Below are 25,000 nucleotides of genomic sequence, written 5' to 3'. Positions count from 1 at the left end.
GAGAGAGAGAGAGAGAGAGAGAGAGAGAGAGAGAGAGAGAGAGAGAGAGAGAGACAGGAGGCTTTAAGTGATCTGTGCCCTGTCTGAAATATATATATACCATTATATAATATAAAATGTGGTTTCCTTGATAGGATACACTAAATAAAACCTAAGGCTCTGTATAATATGTGAAGCAGTATTGTTCCAAGGTAATGCACATTGCCTCTGCTGATAACAGCCTTCGAGTCTTCGTATGTCTATAGAAAAATCCTGGAATCAGAAGGAAGTAATTATATTTAGGTGACACTCAGGAGGTAGTCAATCAAAAATTACTGGTACCAGTTATTCTGGGTGTAAAGAAGTAATCAGTATCTATAGCTTTTTTCACATTTTGACAGGTTAATCATGCCAAACCCATGGTTTTATATGCTGTCAAAACATGAGCATTAATTAATTCATTATCGTGATTTTTTCTGGCTTCATAATAAAAGGAAGCGAAAATATATTAACACATAAACATTAATTCATTATATATTGTCAAAACATATTAATTCATTATCGTGAGTTTTCGTGGCTTCATAATGAAAAGATGCGAAAATATATTGACACATAAACATTTATTCATTATATATTGTCAAAACATAAGCATTAATTAATTCATTATCGTGAGTTTTTGTGGCTTCATAATAAAAGGATGCGAAAATATATTGACATATGAACATAATTTGTTATAGTGAGCTTTTCTGGCTTCGTAACGAAAAGGTTCAGATAAGGTTCTTTGACAGAACGAGAGAGGCGTGATTGGGTAAAAATATAGACCTATATCCTTCATGAATTCATTTTCCCACCTGTCGAATCTCGCAAGAGCTTCACAGTGACGCTTATCGAAGATTTAAACTATCAGCTGTTCTGCTTTTCGCGTGGTTGGGTTCCTTCAAAATTCAGGCTGCATGGGACTGTGGTTTCAATTCGAGATATACCTTCAGATTCGGGACTGTTTCGGATATCAAGAATTGCAATTTTTTAATTCTTTTTTGGTGGGCAATGTATATGTATATATTTTTTGTGGAAAATGGGAGACGCTTGAAATATTTTAAGGAATTTCGCTTCCATCTAGGAAAATGCTGTTTATAATACAAATATTTTTCATTAGGGAATAACTATAAATATTTAGATTCAAATTACATTCGATAACATAAACTTTCATTTAAGTAAAATATCGGTCTGAGGATTTTCACCCGTGCAGTAAATTCTGATTATAATATGAATATTTTACAACAGGGAAAAGATGTAAACATTTTTATTCTGAATTACATTCGTTAACATAAACTTTTATTTATGTATAATATCGATAATATATCTTTTTGTAGGATTATTTAGCTTTATTGCAAGAGCTTAAATTCATTACATGGTCATTTTTCATTGTAAAAACAGACTTTATTATCAGGTAATTTCATCTCCTGAGACCCATTTTCATCTTTCACATGAAACTATTCATTCCTCTAGAGTCTAGAAACATTACTTTATATTTTAGTATCATTGTCTTATGTCACAAGAAAATGGATCTTAAGACCTTTCTCCTTTCTTCCAAGACATTATTTGCTAATTTATAGTCTCCTGAGAAAAGTACCGCATTTGAGAGCAATTCTCTGAGTACTGCTTTAGAAAGCAATTTTATAAGTACTGCACTAGAGAGCAATTTTATAAGTACTGCAATAGAGAGCAATTGTATAAGTAATGTATTAGAGAGCAATTTTATGAGTACTGCATTGGAGAGAAATTTTAAAAGTACTGCATTAGAGAACAGTTTTATAAGTATTCCATTAGAGAGCAATTTTATAAGTACTGCATTAGAGAGCAATTTTATAAGTACTGCATTAAAGAGTATTTTTATAAGTGCTGCATTATAGAGCAATTTTATAAGTACTGCATTAGAGAGTAATTGTATAAGTACTGCATTACAGGGCAATTTTACAAGTACTGGCTTAGAGAGCAATTTTATACATAGTTCATTAGAGAGCAGTTTTACTGGTACTGCATTAAAAAAAAATTTTACAAGTACTGCATTAGAGGGCAATTTGATAAGTACTGCATTAGATAGAAATGTTATAAGTAATGCATTAGAAAGCAATTTTATAAGTACTGGATTAGAGAGCAATTTTATATGTACTGGATCAAAGAGCAATTTTATAAGTACTACATTAGAGAGCAATTTTGTAAGCACTGAATTGGAAAGCAGTTTTATAAGTACTGCATCAGAGATCAATTTTATAAGTACTGCATTAGAGAGAAATTTTATAGTACTGCATTAGAGAGCAGTTTTATGAGTGCTGCATTAGAGGTAGTTTTATAAGTACTGCATTAGAGAGCAGTTTTATAAGTACTGTGATAGAGTAAGTTTATAAGTACTGCATTAGAGAGCAATTTTATAAGTACTGCATTAGAGAGCAGTTTTATAGGTACTGCATTAGAGAGCAGTTTTCTAAGTACTGACTGAGAGCAATTTTCTAAGTACTGAAATAGAGAGCAGTTTTATAAGTACTGCATTAGAGAACAGTTTTATATTTTAGTATCACTGTATCATTGTCTTTTGCACAAGAAAATGGTTTTTAGGACCTTTCCCCATTCTTCCAAGACATTACTGGCTACTTTCTATTCTCTTGTGGAAAATACTGCATTAGAGAGCAGTTTTATAAGTACTGCATCAGAGAGCAGTTATATAAGTACTGCATTGGAGAGCTATTTTCTTCTCATTAAAAATATCCTTTGTCTTCCAGAGACCCCTCGTGACAAACGACCCCATTATTGATCGTAATATCTTCTTTGTCGTCGCAGGCAGGGCAGCTGGTGGTTGGGGTAGGCCTCGCCTGGGCCCGCCGCCGTAATGGATGATACCGACACAGAACCTGCCGAGACCGAGCCCTTGGTACGACACGGCAGGACGACGACGGGCGTGGGAGGAGGGACTACCCCACCGGGAGACACCGCCAAGCCAGAAGGGGGTTCGTCGTCTTCGTCCTCGTCTTCGCGGACTAACGCTCCACCTCGGACGCCCTCGAGGCTCCATTTGGACTCGAAGCCAAGACTCTCGCTCGTGCCTGAGTCCAACGAGAGGAGCCTCGATGAAGACCAGCAGCAGCCTTCGGAGGGAGGAGCAGGGGGCGGTGCCTCCCACGCCTCCGCCGCAGAGGGCGACGAGGCAAAGAAGGCGAAGAAGAACCTAGAATCCCCGACGCCTCTGTGCCCCTTCTTCGGCGTCAGGAACTACCTCCACCAATTCTACGAGAAACCCGAAGTCAACGATCCATCCCTTTACGAGGATCTGCAGCCGGTAAGTCAGAGTCTCGTCTCTCTCTCTCTCTCTCTTCTCTCTCTCTCTCTGCTCTTATGGTGATATGCTCCCAATAATTAGGTCTTATTGATTTGTTCTTTATATTGTTTAGCTGTTCGAAGGCCATGTCTGCCCATAGATACAGAGGGATAATATATATATATATATATATATATATATATATATATATATATATATATATATATATATATATATATATATATATATATATATATATATGTATATATATATATATATATATATATATATACACATTTTTGTATATATTTATATATATATATATATATATATATATTCTATAAATATATATTATATATGTGTATATATATGTCTATAAATATATATTATATCTATATATATATATATATATATATATATATATATATATATATATATATATGTATGTATGTATGTGTGTGTGTGTGTGTGTGTGTGTGTGTGTGTGTGTGTGTGTGTGTGTGTGTGTGTGTACCATTTGGAATATATTCCTTCTTCTACCTGTAGATTCGTCTTATTGTATCTCCGAGTATCTTTCTCTAGATCTGAGTGAAATCTCTCACCACAGGGTGTAGAGACTGTGAATATTTCATTTGGTCGCATGTAAGCTGAAGCTGAGAGAGTGAGAGAAAGAGAGAGAGAGAGGTACTGTGTTGAAGTTTGCATTAACATTTATTGAAGTTAAATCTAGTCAGACTTATACTTGTATTTTCCGGTATATTAATTTTATGATAATTTATTCTTGCTTTTAAGTGATCGCTGAATCGTAGTTGAAAGTGAATAATGCGTGGCACGTATTAATGAACATTGAATGGAATTTTTAATTGAATATAAAATCTTGTTTGTAAGTTAAAGCAACAGCTTACATTAACACTTTAGGTGTAGATGTAAGTTAATTTGATATGCAACTTGAAATGAACTTTTAAGTGAAAAGTAATTCATTATTCTAAGTTAACTTTTAAAATCTATAAATTACCAACAAATGTCCGTTCAATTCTTTTTCAGTTTAATTTTATTAATTTTGAATTAGTCAGATAAAACAACTTTGAACTCACGCTCAGCACACTACTAATTTGTACCACTGAAGTGAATAGAAGCTGTTGCATAGTCCCTATTATTACGTTTTATTTGTTGTGTTTTTCTATACTGCCTTTTCAAGACATAAGGTAATAGTAAGGCTCAAGCGTATTATTACAGAAAATGTTGAAAATAATTTTTTTTTAAACCAAGGTCAAACCCACAAAGGATGCATTCAGTAACCTTTACCCGTAAGACAGAAAACAGGTTGCCATTGGCTTGCAAGATGTTCGTGTGTGTGTGTGTATTCATCGCCTGTCATTTGTGGGCCTCAAGACAAACCCACAAATTGAATGTTTGATGGTGGTGACCCCTTGATATAAAACGGGTTGTGATTTTATCGTACATTTTCTTGTTTTTACGAGTTCTTGCTTGTTCTTCTTTTACTGTATTTCTTCCAGATAGTATTACCAATTCTTTCATTATTCTTGCGTACCCTTTGCAGCGCTGTATCTGTTTAGAACGCTTAAGGACTTCATGGTAGAAATTTTGTTATTACCAAAGTTACGCTTCCCATCTTTATTTATAAATATCTGTTGACTGCATCTTTTACTGTATCGGTAAATTAGTTATAGTATCCCCAATACACAGTCCAGATGCCTCCAGAAATCGACCTGGCTGTCCGCTAAGGTCAGAGTTATTTTTAAGCGCCCCCACCTTTTGAACTATACGAGACAGAAGACTTACATTTGACATGCACACTGCACTAATGAAGCCGGAATGCATACTTAGGTCACACATTTATAGATCAAGGGTCAAGTCTGAATTATGTATTTTTCATTGTCTATAATTTTTCTATTTTATTTGTTCATTTTAAATGAGACAGCTTTGTTTCCATGGCCGGTCTGTTAACTTATTCTGGTCACGTTTAAGATGTGGGCAGACAAGAGCCTGTCTTGCTACAGAAGGTGTGTGTCTGTGTGCGTGTGTGTGTGTGTGAGAGAGAGAGAGTGAGAGCTGTGTAAGAAAAATGAGTGTCAGTTAAAAAACGAACCATAAAATGAAAAAAGAGAGATATTTTATTTAAAATGGGGCTACTGAAGGTAATAGAAAGAGAGGATTAAAATAGAGAGAGAGAGAGAGAGAGAGAGAGTTATTTAAAGATCATGACTGAAAAATCAAAAAGAGACGTAGAAGAAGATTATTTAAAGCGACTGTCAAAAGCTGGCGTTGACAAAAAAATATGCAAAGCCTTTCTTTGAAGATGGCCTGTGAGAGAGAGAGAGAGGTTCTTTAAACTCTATGAATTTCAATGACGGCGAGATCTGGAATACTGAAACCCTGCGTCAGGAGGATGACAAGGACTCGTGCAAATTATTGGGCAAGGGTCTTGTAGATCTTGCTAAGCATTTTCTGTGACTGCCAGAACTCCCTTTTGAAATAGGTCTACTGACATGTCACACTGCGTAGGCGAGAATCTTCCCTGATTTAGTAAAAAGAAGGAAGAATATTTGTGTATTTTTTATTTTTCTTTCGTTTCATGAAAAGGAATGAACAGAGGACACATAGAATCTTTCTTGATTAGTTAAAGAGAAGGAAGAATAATCGTGTATTTTCTATTTTTCTTCAGTTTCCTTGAAAGAAGTGGATTGAAGAAGAGCATAACTAAGCTACCAGATTATATTATATTATATTAATCCTAGCCATTAGTTTATATTTTTGCTTAATTGAATTGGAATACCTGTACAGCTGATTGTGATTGCTGTGTTATCTCAGGTATTAAATTCAACTGCTTTTTTCTGCTTAGTGATCGAACCAAAGTTCTGGAACCTGGAATGTGCCAGAGCCTGGTTCCATGGCCTTTAATTGGGTTTCAGATCCCTTGATGTATGTAACACTGAAACACTTACGTTTATTTACCTGGATAGCAATATTTCCAAAGATGACCGTAATCGGAGGCTTGAGAATCCTTATAATGACTTTATGCATTTCTCTTTCATTATCCTGGTCTTATGTGGTCCGACCAGCACGTTGATAGGCCCAAATCCCTTTTTAGTTTTCTGAAAAGAAAACTATTGTGCCGGCTTTGTCTGTCCGTCCGCTTTTTCTGTTCGCACTTTTTCTGTCCGCCCTCAGATCTTAAAAACTACTGAGGGTAAAGGGCTGCAAATTGGTATGTTGATCATCCACCCTTCAATCATCAAACATACCAAATTGCAGCCCTCTAGCCTTGGTAGTTTTTTTTTAAATTTTATTTAAGGCTAAAGTTAGCCATAAACTTGCATCTGGCACCGATATGGGTCAGGCCACCACCTTGCCGTGGTTAAAATTTCATGGGCCGCGGCTCACAGCATTATACCGAGACCACAGAAAGATAGATCTATTTTCTGTGGCCTTGATTATACGCTGTACTGAAAACTCGATTGCGCCGAAGAAACTTCGGTTCATTTTCTACTTATTTTCATGCATTTTCACTCTGTTATGTGAGAGGTTGTCTTTCAAGTTGATTGATTATCTTTAATGCTTCTTCCACTTTTTGTGGAAAATATTTCGTGATGTTGGAAAGGTTGTCGTGTTGGTGAATCAATTACCTCTGAAGCCTCTTCCACTTTCTGTGTATTTTGTGCAACACAACCCCAGGAAAATATTTCATAATGTCAGCTGGGCTTCTGTAGCCACCAGAAGAGTTGGAAGACCCAGCCATACTTGGATGACAGCTGTGAGAAAGTAGGTTGTGGATAAGTGGAGATTTATGGAAGACAAAGCACAGGAGTGGCTGAATTTCACAGGCCCTTTGCGTCACGCTGAGATGGAGACGATGATGAAGATAATGATGATGATTTATAAATAATAATGAATTAATAAATAATGATAAATGAATTATAAGATGTATAAGGGCTGATAAGCAAAACGCTTCTATAACAATTGATGTATGCATGTTTTCCTTATCAGACCTTATACGTCTCATAAATTATTACTTATATTTATTATTATATATTAATCCACTTATGTCTTTCACACCTGTGTTTATTATCGCAGTGTTCTTCTGTCACCTTACACCTGTCGTTTGACAGTCCTCATTGTCAACACGATCTTATTATGAGCCCCTGCAGTCATTAGAATATTCCATATTTATGCAGCGTGAGAATCCTCGCATTGTTAGAATTGATGACGTATTTTAACGCCCACTCTGATGCAGCTGTCGTGTTTGGTACTCTCTTTGTTCTTCCCAATTGGCCTGTGAACTATTCTCCTCGGTTTACGCACGACCCAGTTATTGCAGCTGACAGCTCGTGGGTGTTTATGGAAATTGTAAATGGAGATTTTTTTAAATGGAAATTTTTAGCACCACTTCGAATCGCCTCGATGGAGGTCTATTAATTTTGTGTTTTGACTGGAATTGGTATTAAAGGATTGTGCAGGAGACCGTGTGGGATTTGCAAAGGATTTCTTATATGCCGTCGCATTTGGTAGATAGAAACCTTGTTCATTTGTTTACCAGGCTTTCTGAAGAATGGTTGAAGAATAATGCACTGAGGTGCAGTCTTCCTGTCTCTCTGTCTCTCTCTCCATAAAGGCACGCAGGTAGAGAGGTTCTCTCTCTCTCTCTCTCTCTCTCTCTCTCTCTCTCTCTCTCTCTCTCTCTCTCTCTCTCTCTCTCTGATACTGAGTATACTCTTGCGTGCTCCAACCCTCACGGAAAAGTCTAATGAACACCACGATAAAAATTATTTAAAAGGTTTGGTTTCCTTTGATGTTTATTTTTCTACTTCAGACAAGGGTTACCTTTTGTAGGCCCGAAAGAATGACGAAAATATATTTATATATTTTCGTAAAAAGGTTGACTTGGTGTTATATATAATGTATATAAATTATACATACATATACATATATATCTGTTATATAAATGTATATATAATTTATATATACTATATATATATATATATATATATATATATATAAAGAAATTAATAGATAAAAATGGAAATAAATCATTAGAATACAAGAATTGTAAAGTGATCCTCCGATAACCCCATGTATATATTATGTGTGTATATGTGGGTGCATGTATGTTTGTATGTATGTATGTATGTATAACGTTACATGAACATCTCTTTGACAGATCAGACATGTCTTTTCCACCTTCATGTAAACATCTCTTTTTCAATGTAAGAATGGTTGTTTGTTCTCAGTGTGCAACTGCGCTCTCGTCGGGGTACACGCTTTGTTGTCTTTTCTGTAATGCTCGTTGATGAATCTACACACGTAACATATTCCTTGTGTGTTTGTCAAGTGTAAGTTTGTCTCTTTTATTCGTCACTTTTATTCGTCACCTTTATTTGTCACTTTTATTCGTCACCTTCATTTTTCACTGTTATTCGTCACCTTTATTTTTCACTTTTATTTGTCAATTTTATTTGTCATCTTTATTTTTCAATTTTATTTCTCATGTGTCACTTTATTTGTCATTTTATTTGTCATTTTATTTTTTTATATGTCACTTTTGTCACCTTTATTTGTCACTGTTATATGTTACCTTACCCTAGCTTTCAAAGTCGTTTATTCTCAGTAACTAACGCTCAGAGCACCTCACGCGTTCCTAGTGATCCAGTACCTCTAAATACACCTGAGTATGTATCGCGCTTTTCTGTAATTTCTTAATTACTTGATATTTATTTATCGAGACTTGTGTTAAATGAGTTTTTTATGTCAATCTTTGTTTTAAATTGCGTGCTTGTTAATGACGTTTAATGATACGCTGGAGACAGCTGCTTCTAGATTGCTTTCACGCATGCAAACACTTCTGTGCTCTCTCTCTCTCTCTCTCTCTCTCTCTCTCTCTCTCTCTCTCTCTCTCTCTCTCTCTCTGTCTCTCTCTCTCTCTCGATAAAGATTAGCCTTACAAACAAGAACCGAGAGAGGATAATGTACGTTTCTGACATGTAATTTGTACCAATGCCATATACTTTATTATTATTATTATTATTATTATTATTATTATTATTATTATTATTATTATTATTATTATTGTTATTCAGAAGACAAACCCACGGGGGCCATTCATTTGAAATTCAAGCTTTCAAAAAATTTGGTGTTCATTTGAAAGAATTAACAGACTGTCATTAAAAATAAAGAAAGAAGAGATGAGCTATCAGAAAACAAAAAAAAATATCGACAAATTAATAAATGAACGGATGAAAATGTAAATAAATGATTAAAATACAAGATTGTAAAGAGATCCTCTGATAATCCCACGTGAAATATTGATTACAACGCCAGCAGTTAACAAACAACATGACAGGAGTTTGCAAAGTTTCCTTAAATAGAGGTTAGCCAACAGGGGCTCTAATGAATAATTACCTCCCCTTCTCTCTCTCTCTCTCTCTCTCTCTCTCTCTCTCTCTCTCTCTCTCTCTCTCTCTCTCTCTCTCTCTCTCTCTCTTGCGTGTTGAAGCTCTGTTGTACAAGGAGGGGTACTTCCAACGACTTGACCCTAGCAACTACTACTACTACTACTACTAATACTGCTACTACTCCAGTGGTTCTCAACTCGTTTTAAGCCATGGACTACTAGCTTCCTCTCTTGGGGACGTGACAGAGATGAACATTTTGTCCTTGCAGCGATTATCTGGGAGGATTGTAATTTAGAGAGCTATGTATCTTTGTTAGAGAGGCTAGCCTTCTCAACAAAATTGAGGCCATGTCGATATACAGTATGTGAGCATGTATGTTTATTGTATGTGTATTTGCAGATATGATTATATATAATATATATATTATTTATATTTTTTACATGAAGCTCCTTTTAAACTTAAATATTTATCTGTTTAGTTTCATGTTTTATTACAGCCTCAGTAACGTAGGTGTTGCAACGCTAGTTTTAGTAGCCATCAATCGTGCAGTTGGAACGTTTTAATATATTTTTATCTATTTACCTATTTATTCTTTTTTTTTCTTTTTTAGTAAATGGGATCTATTCTTTCTGTACTTCCATTTACTTCCTCTTACTTGGTCCTAATAAGCACTATTTTCTTTGGAAGCTTGAATTTTTCAAGTCAGTGGCCCCTATGGGCTTGTTCCATATGAATAGGTTTCATTAATTGAATTATCATCATCATCATCATCAATTGGTCAATCAATCAATCAATCAGTGGTCCTTCAACTCGTTTCGGGTCAGGGACCACTAGCCCAATAAAAAAAATGTGGGCCATTTCTTTTTTGAGTAACGATAAGTAAAGCATAGACAATAAACATTTTACTGAGATATATTTCTTACGCTAGAATTACAACCTGTAGATTGTCATTATATCTTTTGATAAGAAAAATACAAGTTTTTCCCACTGAATTTCAGTAAATTTAAAAATATATATGCCAATCTTCAGTTTATTACCAAATAAACTCCGTAAGGGGGTAGTGCCGTCAGTGTACCTCACGCGCGGAACATTGTAGGCATTACGTAAGGGTCTTTGCAGCGTCCCTTCGGCCCCCAGCTGCAACTCCTTCCATTCCTTCATATTCTTTCTTCCATCTTACTTTCCTCAACCCTCTCCTATCAATTGATTCATAGTACAGCTGCGAGGTTTTCCTCCTGTTACATCTTTATAACCTTTTAATATCAATTTTCCCTTCAGCGCTGAGTGACCCCACAGGTCTCAGCGCTTGGCCTTAGGTCTGTTTCAAATATTCAGTGATGTTTAGATATATATATATTTTTTTACACTGCAGGGGCGGTTACCATTCTCTTAATATCGGGGCGTAGGACGGGCATTAGAAAACACCTTTCTCAATTCAGTGTATAAGTTTTTTCGGCCGGGGAAGACTGGAACTGGCATGACAGTAAATATTAAGCCGTCAGTTGTGATTCTGAAGAGCACATAGAAACTGCAGAAAGGAGACATGATACATTTTCTGGCATCCAAAACAATGATCTGTTTTTATTTTGTATTTTTCGGCCTTATGCTTTATAATCGAGACTGTAATCGTGGGGATTTTCTTAGTTCAATCCCTTGGATCGTGTTACTCTATGTGATAAGTGACAGTAAAATACATCAATATTCACACGCACTGTTCTTTTGTAACTTGTCAACAATTGTCATAAATTTCTTAAAATTATTAACGTGATAATAACCATCCATTTCATATACTATATAGATATACAGTATATATATGTGTGTGTTTATATATATATATATATATATATATATATATATATATATATATATATATATATATATATATATATATATATATATTATATAAATATATATATATCGAAATACAAATAATTCTTCGGTTATTTAATAAAAATCGTAATATATATATATATATATATATATATATATATATATATATATATATATATATATATATATATATATATATATATATATATGTTACACCTACAGATTCAAATGTTCCTTTCGAAATGCTACGTAACGTGTTTTGCATGCCTAACTTCAGAAAACGGGGTACCCGCACCTCTCTCCCTCTCTCTCTAACTCCAGCATTCAACCCCAGCATTCAACTCTCTCTCTCTCTCTCTCTCTCTCTCTCTCTCTCTCTAACATTATCCTCAAAATGGATACTCTAAGGAAACACAATCTTTCCTACATAAATAGATTTATTATCAAACAAACCCAACAAGTAATGAATTAACAAAGAAAAGATTAAAATGCATAATAAATGAATTATCAAGTCAAAAATAGTCTAATTCAAGATTTAATCTTACTCTGGCTAAAAAGCCTTTACACTCAAAACTCCCACACACTCCATCTTAGACATTATACGTCTAGTCTTAAAGTCAACCACAGTGAAATAACCACTAAACTGCAAAATATTGCAGTGTCCTTTCTCTATCACCACAGCAACCCCACAGACATCTGTTGAAAATCAAACAAATAGTAATCTCCCACAAATACAGTATACAAGCATGTGATATAATAATGAAAGTCTAAAATGCATGGTTAAAAAATGTCAAACCAGAACACAATAAAACAGAATATTAAAGTGACATAAATGGCTATGTCCAATTCTCCCCACAAATTCATAAGTGTCTTGGATATGGTAAATTCACAAGTTCACAGTCCACACAGAAAAAAGAGAAGTCTGGATTTATCTTAACTGCCGGTTTCTAAGAAATTGGAAACACACAAAGCCACGTCTGGACGATATCGCTCTCGCTAACTTTTGGGCACAATTTAGACACAATCTCCATTTTTCTAACGAACGAACTTACATACTTGCATACCAACTCGGTCGGTTGCCTCACATATCAGCGACAATATTGTGTGTTCATCGAGCCAAAACAGCTGAAGCAATCGAACTATCTGCTGACTGCAATGATTTTGCAACTGTGCGATCGTCCTAGTTCCACTTTGAAGCATCTCTTTGTTTCATCACACTATGACTGAATATACACAGTAATTCTAAAATCAAACACATTACCCCATATTTATATATATATATATATATATATATATATATATATATATATATATATATATATATATATATATATATAGAATCGTATTTGGGCTCTCAGTTGTGGAGAGATGCACCCACAATATACTTGATTAGCAAAGCGATATGTTAAAAAATTTTTTATATGTATTTGTATCCTTCTCTGGATTTCAAGTCCACAGAAGTATGAAAAGCTTAAACTCTCTTTCGTCCATCCTTCTCTGGACTTGAATCAAGTCCACAGAAGTATGAACATATAAATATATATTTAATATCTCTGTATATATTTTACAAATGCACTTCGTTTTGATAATCAGTATATAGGATTAGAACAAAACCCATGATATATATATATATATATATATATATATATATATATATATATATATATATATATATATATATATATATATATATATATATATATATATATAGACATACATACACACACCAAATATATATATAGATAGATAGATAGAAGAGATTTGTGGCCTTTGCCGATCATAACTGATCTCATCCCAGGGGCATTCTCGCCAACAGAGCGTTATGAAAGTGGGGGTTTATTTTTACTATGGGTGGACCCTTCCCCATTCTCTTCTCTGTTAGCTAGCCAAAATCCTATTGCGTCTCAGCATTTACGTAGAAAACAGATATTCCTTGACGAAGAGTAATCACTCCTTGCCTGTAGGTAGAAAGCTTTCCACATAACATTCAGGAGAAATGCAGCGAATCCTGACAGTGTTCCTCGATGCCTGAGCTCCAAATGGGAAAAGCCAGTCAGCATGTTTTGCAGGCATTGAACTTCCGAGTTGTAACCCCCGCGCCAGAGGTTGCCACAGGGGGACTTGTGAAATAGGTATCGAGTACTTGCTGCCAGCTCCACCGATCGCTGCACCTCTGTGACACGGGGAAGATTCCATCACCATAATCAGGATTGATAGAGCCTCGATGGCCGAGTTGGTTAAGGCAGCATCCTCAGACTTCTTAGAGGTCTGTGGCGCGGGTTCAAATCCACAGCCGACCAGTCAGAGAGGTGGACACTTTGCTATCCGTGTAGACACCCCAGGATTATGTATGTAATCAACGGATAGGTTTGCTTAAAAGCAAATGGGTGTTACAGACTATTACACTCACAAACAAAGCCACTCCAACATCTAAAAACATAACAGACACCTCACACGTCTCGACTGTCGACCTCACCGCGTAACGACTCCTCGCTGCTGGGGAGAAAGAGCACTGGTGAACTGGTACAATACATGTACACAATACCGGGGTCTAAGCGATGTCAGGCAGGGCAGCCGATCGGAACTACAAAGTCTACCCTAAAGCCAAATCAAAGTCCTTCAAAAGAAGGCATCACAGCGACCCCATATAAAAATGGGAACAAGCTGGGAAGAAGAAGAATCAGGATTGATCTCCGAGCTACTTGGTCCTTCTTGTGTCTCCTACGTCGGCGTTGTCCTGGTTGGTTCCTCTGAAAATTCATCATCATGTGTTCGCAAAAAGCAGAGTCCTCTTCGCTGGCCGGCTAAATTTTCTTAGTTTCTATTTTTTCTTGGAGGGCGATTTTTTAGAAATATGTTTTCATTTCATCACGAATTTGAATTATTATGATTTTTCATCAAATAACTGAATAACAATAAAGAATGATTTGGATCGACATAAACAACGATTATATATTATATATATATATATATATATATATATATATATATATATATATATATATATATATATATATATATATATATAAATTATATATGTAAAATATACATACATATAGATTGAAAATTATATATATAAATTAATATATATATTCAGATTGATAGATAGATATATAGATTAATATATATATATATATATAATATATATATATATATATATATATATATATATATATATATATATATATATATATATATATATATATATATATATATATATATGTAACAGCCATTTCTGAGCCTATACTTGATTTAAGTCTCTGTTTTATGAACAGAGGTTTGATCTCGCTTATCCCGAGACATTGTGTAACGTGAGCCGATATCATAAGTTACATCTTTCCCTAACCAAAATCTAAGGACTACTGGAATGAGATACTAAGTACAAAACTAAAACCCTTTATTGACAAAATCAACGAAAAATAACTTCTTAAAAATTACGAAGAATGAAATCCAATGTTTCACATAACTATCAGAAAATCTTCTAAGGAAATAAGGTTCCAAAATCACAAACCCCCAATTACAGAAAATAACTCATCTGTCAAAACATGAACAGGTCAATCAATTAAAACAGGTCATCTCAAATGTCATACCACTCTCATCCTTGTAGGAGGGAGAGAGGAAAAAGGAATAGGAATGGAGTGGAACAGAAATACCTGTGAAAGAAGAAACGTCACATTAAAAATCATAAAATGTAAAAAATTGCAGAAACACACATTTCACTGTCACAGGAGACACCATGTGTTCACAGTTCTGAAAAACAAAGTCTAAAAACGTATATGAATTCTTACTCACTCCACAAGTCCTCTGGGACAGTCTCCATGTGAAAAATCACTCACATCTTCAGACACACATGAATCGGATCTCACAAGTCCAATTCGAACAACGGTTCCTCCCATTATATTCATTATGTAACGCACGAACGAACGTACCTTTGTATGACATCATTCGAGGTCAAAGTTCGGCAAGACACGCCTCTGTACTTCGAGGCGTCACGAAATACACGTACACACCATACATTATTAAGAAGCATCCTTCAAAAACCGGATTTTGTAACTGGTTCAGCTTCTAGAACGTTCTTTGCTGAAAACGCATTTGCCAGCCCGTGTCTTGTCACCAAGGTGGTTTCTTCGACCCTTGTGGTATGCGAGTTGCTTCAGCAGTTTCCTATCTGCTGCGTGTAGTGAAAATGGACCCTGCGAATAGCTGACCCAACTTTTCAAAGGTCACCTTCATGAGCCTTTACATATATATATATATATATATATATATATATATATATATATATATATATATATATATATATATATATATATATACGTAAGATCATCTTAACTGGGTTTTACCTGAAATTATTACCTTCTTTAACTTTTTCTAATAAAAACTTTCTGAAGAAACTCAACACTAAATCCATCTTATAATTACTCACAAACTGAAGAGAAAGTTTTCATGCACCTGGAAAATTATTTTAAACCACCAACCAACAAATTCCCCCTCATCGAAATAGACACCGAATTCACGAAGATTCACAAACACTCAATCTCTAACACCAATTTGCAGAAATTCCTCAATCCCTTTGAATGCCCTACTTCTAGCTAATTCCCAAAAGCTCCCTTTTGGGGGGTTGGGGGCCGGGGGGGGAGAGAAAATCAATGCTGCTGTCATCCGGAGTTCCTGATAAATCGAGGCCGATCTTCCTGTGACCTAAGCTGACCACCACTGGAGGAGACTGATTGCTCAGTTTAAGCTGGGGCAATCTACGTTATGGCTGTCTGCAGCTTGGGAGAATCTAGGTCTCTGACGAACAGTGAAACTTAACAGGTCACTGACATGTAATTTTCCCTGGTCGTTCTTGGGTGCGCGGTCGTAGATAAAAACAATTTTCTTTCCTGAAAATAAAAAAAAGGAAAAAAGCTTTAATCGCATTGGGTACGTGGTCTTAGATAAAACAACTTTCTTTGGAAATAAAAAAAAAAAACTTCCGATCGCATTTGGTATTTGGTCGCAGATAAAACAGCTTTCTTTTTTTAAGAATTGAAGGAAAAAACTTACATCGTTCTTGGGTACGTGGTCGTAGATAAAACAACTTTCTTTAAAAATAAAAAAAGCTCTGATCGTATTGGGTACGTTGTCGTAGATAAAACAACTTTCTTTAAAAATAAAATAAAGCTCTGATCGTATTGGCTACGTTGTCGTAGATAAAACAACTTTCTTCAAAAAAAAAAGCTCTGATCGTGTTGGGTACGTGGCCGTAGATAGAACAACTTTCTTAAAAAAAAACTCTGATCGTATTGGGTACATGGTCGTAGATTGAACAACTTTCTTAAAAAAAAAAACTCTGATCGTATTGGGTACATGGTCGTAGATAAAACAACTTTCTTTAAAAATAAAAAAAAAGCTCTGATCGTATTGGGTACAAGGTCGTAGATAAAACAACTTTCTTTAAAAATAAGAAAACGAAAAAAAAAGCTTTGATCGTATTGGGTTTTTGGTCGCAGATAAAACAACTTTCTTTAAAAATAAAAGGAAAAAAGTTTTGATCGTGTTGGGTACATGGTCTTGGATAAAAACAAGTTATTTTATAAAAAAAAATAAAAGGAAATAAAGCTTTGATCGTATTGGACATTTGGTCGTAGATAAAACAGCTTTTTAAAAAAAAAAAAAAATTATTCAGTATTTGTAGACTGCAACAATCCTTAGGAAACAGGTGTTAGGTACAGTTGGTCGCATTGAGGCACGAGATGTCAGTAATGTAAATAGTTGTAATTTTTTTAAGTATGGGTTTTGTCGTTTCGTCTAAATGGGGTAAAATGACCGTTTCTTATACGAAGTTTAATATCCCAGTTGTATGTGTATATACATAAATTTATGTATATATATATATATATATATATATATATATATATATATATATATATATATATATATTATATATATATGTATATATATATATATATATATACATATATATATGTGTGTGTATACATGTATATGTATATATATATATATATATATATATATATATATATATATATATATATATATATATATATGTATGTATACATGTATATATGTATGACTTTTATCACATCACCGTGATTCATATACAGTCAGTAAGCTACAAACTTCCTTTAATATCCAATTCACTCTACCTCGGAAATAATATATTTTCATATATGTTACCGAAGGGGAATTTTTAGTTGATAATAAGTTCGTCGTCCCGTGGGCTCGAACCAGCGAAGGACAAGAACCCAGGACTACAGTGGACATGTGTGTGTGCATATAAATATAAAGATAGATGATAGAGAGAGAGAAAGCAATAATCCCTCAGGTGTCTAGATGACAGTGTATTCTCTGTATGTCTTCATAGAACCTCGGGATCAACGAAAGACCACTCTATTCAAATTCCCTCTGTAACATAAACGTTTAATAATGAATTTCCAATATCAAATCTACTTATAACCTCCGGAGGGACGATTTAAGTAACCTTTGAAGTGTAACCATTTCTGTGACATCTATGGATGATATCAGAAAGATTGGCCTTGAAAGAGATAGGAAGCGTAGTGATGTCTTTTGACTTCCTTTGACTTTTATGGTCCTTAGAGGGATTATCCTATAGCCTATCCTACAGAGCCGGCTGAATAGAATTGCTACGGGAATCCTGGTGTGTGTGTGTTTTTTTTCCTCTGTCGAGAAAGGAAGGAATAGGGAGAGTTGATATGTCTTGTTTGGAAGTTGTCATGTTTGTATATTCTGAGATATGTATATATGTATTTATATATATGTACATATATGTACATATATGTACACACACACACACACACACATATATATATATATATATATATATATATATATATATATATATATATATATATATATATATATATATATACATATTATACACACACATATATATATGTAATGTGATTCTTGGCGTATAATTACAATATTGCCAAATATCGTTATCTGTTATTACAGGCTGCATGTACTTCACAATAGAGAGAGAGAGAGAGAGAGAGAGAGAGAGACTACCGTTTCCCCAAATGCGATAAATCTTAGCCTCTTTGTTTTCAGAAATATCACGACAGACTATCTATTAGACTCTCTCGGCTGGCCAGGTTGTTTGTTTTTGGGGGAATTAGAGAGAGAGAGAGAGAGAGAGAGCCAAATTCTCTGTAGGTGGTTTTGTTAGAAGTATTTTGAAGGTGTCGCATGACATGGTATACGCATTAATCACGTTAATGAATTAAACACTCAAAGTCATTAACGGTAATGAACTTAAATTTCAAAGATTAATTTCCTCTCTTGAACAGTAGAAAAATTATGAAAACCTTTAGACGTATTATTTTATATGTTTAAAGGCCCATTCATTAAGACAGTGATGATTAATTTTGCGAATAAAATTATTACTAATAAAATCTTAATGATAGTGAAGGGAAGATTATAATAGTTAATGCTATGTAAGGAATATTATTTAGTAAAGAATTCTTGATCATTTTTCTCAGTAATTCCGAAATTGGTGGGCTTCCATTTTCATAACCTCAGTTAAGACTCGGTATAGAACCTCTAATTAGCTGATTAGGCTATGCCTTCTGTCACCCAATTGGCTTTGCCAGCGTTGTCAGCGTTTTTTTTTTTTTTTTTTTTTTTTTTTTTTTTTTTTGCCAAATCCAAAGCGTGAATGTACAGGATATTTTTTCCCAGATTTTAGGGAAACTTTCTGTACAATGCAAGTACAAGACCATGAACTTTTTTAAATATCACAAGTAAGTCATATGTACAATATATTTAAAGAACCGGATTCTGAAATTATCGAAGCCTCGAATGTATATAACAGGGTTTTTTCCTTGCTAATTCTGCCGTTGGCGTTACCAATACGTGTGTAAAACCTATAACTAGGACTCTTATCATCTCGACACAATTATTGCATTAGACGAATTATCAGCACGCACCCAAACTTCTAAACATGTTCGTGTCATCTGTAATTAACAACCCAACTACTGCCACTGTTTCTGTCGTACCTGAAGTCAGACTTGCCGTGTTTCTTTCGCGCACATTACGTGGGTTATTCTCCCTATTCTGGTATTAATAGTTTCAGGTACATGCAAGCAAGCAAGCTCCGGATAACTTGCTTGTTTTAGACTTTGTGTCAGTTGTATGTTCTTTGTGCTTATTGTAACACTCATCAAGTGATTGTATGTCTGTAGACATCATTTCCTGGCGATACTGTTAATTAATTAATTTATTAATTCTTTCTTTTTTAATAAGCGAGATCTCTCTTCGCTGCATTTCCCCTTACCTCCTCTTACTTCTTCCTAATGAACACCGTAATATCCTTTGGAAGCTTGAATTTCAAGTCAGTGGCCCCTTTGGTGGGCTTCTTCCATATGAATAGGGTCATCTTCTGAATAACAATAATAAGTTTACTTGAAGATTCTGCTTCTAAATTTACAAAAACATAAACAAAAATAATTCTGGTATCTTTCCACTCCATCACTTTCACTAGCCGTCGTCCAGCACGGGGCCTGCTCCCCCCTCCCCACCTTTCCCCTCTGTGTATAAGTATGAAGTATGAAGGTACCTAGGTCCGAGCTTCTGGGGACGGTACTGAAAGTCTCTGTAGTCGGGACTTGTTGTCTCTACTTAATGTTATATGATAATTGTATATAACATTATAATAAGTACATTAGTAAAAGAAATAATTTTGAGACCAAGAAGGAGCTTACTTCCTAAAAGCGGAATTTCAGTTACATCAACTACATAGTTTTTTATTTTTATTTTTTTATTTCAGTTTCCTCCTCTGAAACATTTCCTGAAGGCGGAAGACTTGCATTTCCACCCGGCGTTTCCGAGCCTTTGTAGCCACATAACAGCATCGAGAGAGAGAGAGAGAGAGAGAGAGAGAGAGAGAGAGAGAGAGTTGGGGGGGAGGGGGTCATAAATATTTTTGTTATCCCGGATTCATGGCGTCCATTCATCATGCTTAAATCCAGCGAGATTTACACAGTAGCTCTTGAGTAAACTTTGGATTGTTTTGAGAGGTTGATGGTTGGGGGATGGGTGTCCTCTAACTCGCTATAGTGGAGAGGAAGTCAAGTGGGCTGGGATTTCAGAAGTTGTCGTATCTGAATTTATATTTTTATTTCTTTTTAGTATTTTATATAAAGTATCATCAGACATCAACCCATTTCTTGTTTCAGTATAGCATCTACCTCATTTATAGCTCTTCTTTCATTGCAAATTGAATAGAGATTCTTTTCTTCTTCTGCTTCTTCTTCGCTTTCTTCTTCTACTTCCTCTTCTTCGTCTTCTTCGTTTCCCTCTCCTTCTTCTTCTTCTTCTTCTTGTCTTTTTTTTACTTTTCCTTCTTCTTCTTCTTCTCCTCCTCTTCTCCTTCCTCTCCTTCTTCTTCTCCTCCTCCTTCTCCTTCTTGCTCTTCTTCTTCCATTCTAGGGTGGAGTCGGTCGATCACATTCAATCTGGACTGACGACTATGCCGTGTCCTCACACGCGTCCCTTTGGATATAATAGGCATTTCCAGTCAATTACCTGTGATGAGTTTCTTTAATGAAATGTCACTTGTAGGGCTGAGAGGGACCTATTTCTCTCTCTCTCTCTCTCTCTCTCTCTCTGATTTCACACACATATACACAATAATATATATATATATATATATATATATATATATATATATATATATATATATATATATGAGTGTGTGTGTGTGTTACATTCAACTTTCCATTGCTAAATCAGAGATGAATTCGATAACTTCAGCAACATAAGCTGTTCCAAATACCAGCAGGAAAGACTCATCAACAGCGTTTCAACTCTACTTACACATGCTGCCATTTAACTCCTCTCTCTCTCTCTCTCTCTCTCTCTCTCTCTCTCTCTCTCTCTCTTCCTGGATTGTAAGGCCTCCTCCACTCCCTCTTTCATTTTTCCGTCTTTACTTTGTCTCCTCCACATCCTCTCTTTCCAGGAGATTTTCAGTCTTTACCAACATTTGTCGACCGGGCAGTGTGAGACTGCCACGCTTACCTTTGTCATCGTAGCTCCTTATGCATGACTGAAAAGATTTCAGCCAAACTTGGTACAAAGGTAGACCAACATTGGTAGATTAGCAAGAAAGAAGATCGACCGTCTTATTGTTCATATGTTTGTCCATCAGTTTTTCAGTTAAACATACCTTTTTTTTTTGTCAATTACGTAATGACTTTGTTAAAAGCTGAAATCATGGTTCCAAGTTTCGTAAATTTGGGCACGATTTTTACCTTGCCCATATCTTTGACTGATATATTTAGTATGCATACTCCACCTTTGAAGCCCCATCAGGTGGCAGTAAATTTTGTGACTTTGTGACCTTAACCATGACCTTCTTCATTTCCAATATGCGAAGGTCATACAGACTTTGTTTTAAATAAGTTATAATAATTATTGTGGAAGGGGCTTGTTTTCGCCATTTCTTGCGTTTAATGGATCTTGATGGTTTTTCTCCGGACATTTTTTCTAATAATTTTCCCTTTCTCCATTCTGTGTCTTAGAAATTTTTCGCAGTGTAATTTGAATATCAGTCACGTTAAAGGGGAATTTTTTTTTTACTCTATAGTAATTTAGGTAAGCAAATTATGACAGATGTTTAGCTCATTTTTCAGCCTCGAGTAGCAGTGTTGGATAAGGTCCCGAAGTGACGACAGACAATAAGCATTTAACATTACTAACATTATGAGGGATTTTAACAAGGCATGTTTGCAAGTTAAGATTTTGATGCTTGTATTGCTAAAGTAATTTTGGGCATAATGAAAGATGTTTAAGTGGCGTAAGTATAAAAAAATTCGAGTTTGTTTTTAAGTATAAAAAAATTCCAGGTTATTTTCAAGTATTTGAAAATCAAATTTATTCTTAAGTATAGAAAAATTGAGTCTAATCTTAAGTGTAATAAAATTCCAACCTATTATTAAGTATAATAAAAAAAAGTACAATGGAAAATTAGGTTTCATTTTGAGTATAAAATAAATTCGAGTTTATTCTTAAATACAAAAAAAATTGTGAGTATTTTCAAGTATAGAAAAAAATCGATTTTTTTCTGAAGTATTATCAAATTTCAGAAAGTCCGCAATCGGAATTCTTTCCGGCCGACATTGGGAAAAATTCAATCCGGATACCACCACCCTCCCCCTTCCCCCTCCTTCCAGCTCCTCCTCCTCCTCCTCCTCCTCCATTTACCCTCCTCCTCCTCCTCCTCCCCTCCTCCTCCATTTCCTCCTCCTCCTCCTCCTTGTTTTTATTTTTCTCCTCAGTGGTTTTCTGAAGGCTGGTTTTTTTATTTGTATTTTCATTGTCTTTGTTTTTTTATTATAATAATAATACTAGCAACAGCAGCAATAACAACAATAATAATAATATTAATAAGGCCAACAGTAATAATAATAGTAATAATAATTCATCCATTTAATAATAATAATAATAGCTGATAATTATAATAATAATAATAATAATAAAAGGATGGCATATAGCTTTTCTGTCTTCCTTATGGCTTTCCAGGTTCTCAGTAAATTGTTTTTGGAAAAGGATAGTGTGCGGAATATTTTTCCAATCGCGTTCGTCTGGATGGTTTTCTGACATGTTTCGACCAGCTGGTTTTTTTTTTGCTTTGGTATTTATTGGGTCTTGATCGGTGTCTTTGTTTTTGCCCGGGGCATAATAATAATAATCGATGTTAACTCGTCTAGTGCGAGCAGCGTTGTAGTGCTGGGGATGAATAATAGTAATATTAATAATAATTTGCTCATTCGCTAGCAGTAATAATAATAATAATAATAATAATAATAATAATAATAATAATAATAATGACGACAATATTAAGGAAACCAACCCTAATAATAATAATAATGACCAACGAGCTGATGATAGCTGTCGACGGTAAAAAAATAGAACCTGAATCCAACAACTTTAATATTTTAATAATAATAATAATTCCGCACACTAATAATAATAATAATAATAATAATAATAATAAAGATAATAATAATAATAATAATAATAATAATAATAATAATAATAATAATAATAATATTGAAAGCAGCGCTTTTGTGACAAATACCTCGCCCGGAGAAAAACTTTTCAGTTGATAAGAATTTCGATTTTATAACTGAATACCTTCAACAATAAATACACAAAAAACCCTGACTATCGCCATTGAACAAACAACCGTTTTAGTAAAAATAAATTAATAATGATAAAAAATGTTTTAGTGATGAGTCTTACATTCTGATAACATAAGCTCTTTTCTCCGTTCAGAGTATGAATATGCCCCCTGTTGCTCTGAACTCAATAACGGCAGGAAGTTTAGTACAGCGTGAATCCCTTCTCTCTCTCTCTCTCTCTCTCTCTCTCTCTCTCTCTCTCTCTCTCTCTCTCTCTCTCTCTCTCTCTCATAAAGGGGTTCGGGAAGTTCATCAGTTTTCAGTCTATCAAAGGAAAGAAGCAAATTCTTCCTTGATTAAGTAATATTTGAGATACCTCTATTAAGAGAAACGATTTATATATATATATATATATATATATATATATATATATATATATATATATATATATATATATATATATATATATATATATATATATATATATATATATATATATATATTATATATATATATATATATATATGTGTATATATAATCATGAAGCTACAAATGCCGTTAAATATCCAATTCACGCTACTTCGGGAATATCCCCGATGGGGAATTATCACCGAAGGGGAATTATAAGTGATAAATGGATCGGTACCGCTCAGTGGTTAGACCATAGACTGGAGTCGTTGGAAGGTACTGTGTCGAGGGATCGAGACCCGGCGGTACCGATCCATTTATCACTTCTAATTTCCCTTCGGTGATAATTCCCATCGGGGATATTCCCGAAGTAGCGTGAATTGGATATTAAACGACATTTGTAGCCTCATGATTGTATATAAATCACAGTGTGATAAAAATTTCATGTATATATATTTATATATATATATGCTTAAAAATCACAGTAGATGCACGTGACTTCAGTGTATAAGCGTGGGATTCGCTATATATATATATATATATATATATATATATATATATATATATATATATATATATATATATATATATATATATATATATATACATATATATATATATATATATGTATATATATATATATACATATATATATATATTATTTATATATAATTTATATATCTATGTATATATAGTATACATATTTATATTTGTAAAAATAAAGTTATTAAATTAAATAAAACGGGAAAAAAAAGGTTACCATTGCCACAAAACCGTCCCTCACACTGAACTTTCTATACCACTTCCCTTTATCTCCTAATTAGGGGTTGGTGTCGCCCTCCCACACTTTCCGAAAGCTCACCCTCTCTCCCAAATCCCACCCATATTGAAGCTGACTCATCCAAAAGCAT

The 25,000-nt window shown here is 34.5% G+C and overlaps 1 protein-coding gene across 6 annotated transcripts in view; it reads left to right on the top strand.

Annotated features, from left to right (window-relative positions):
- Positions 1 to 25,000, top strand: part of LOC136845301 (uncharacterized) — a 567,827-nt gene that overhangs the window by 273,024 nt on the left and 269,803 nt on the right. For all 6 annotated transcript variants that reach the window (XR_010855139.1, XR_010855137.1, XR_010855138.1 and 3 more), the window contains one exon: positions 2,818 to 3,313. Coding sequence is in view for 3 of the 6 variants with exons in the window: in XM_067115499.1 (XP_066971600.1) it covers positions 2,867 to 3,313 (447 nt within the window). In the remaining 3 variants the exon portion in view is untranslated. The remainder of the gene's footprint in view (positions 1 to 2,817; positions 3,314 to 25,000) is intronic.

The sequence above is a fragment of the Macrobrachium rosenbergii genome, chromosome 13 (assembly GCF_040412425.1).
Source record: "Macrobrachium rosenbergii isolate ZJJX-2024 chromosome 13, ASM4041242v1, whole genome shotgun sequence".
Taxonomy (NCBI): Eukaryota; Metazoa; Arthropoda; class Malacostraca; order Decapoda; family Palaemonidae; genus Macrobrachium; species Macrobrachium rosenbergii.
This window is presented reverse-complemented; position numbering and strand designations above follow the sequence as displayed.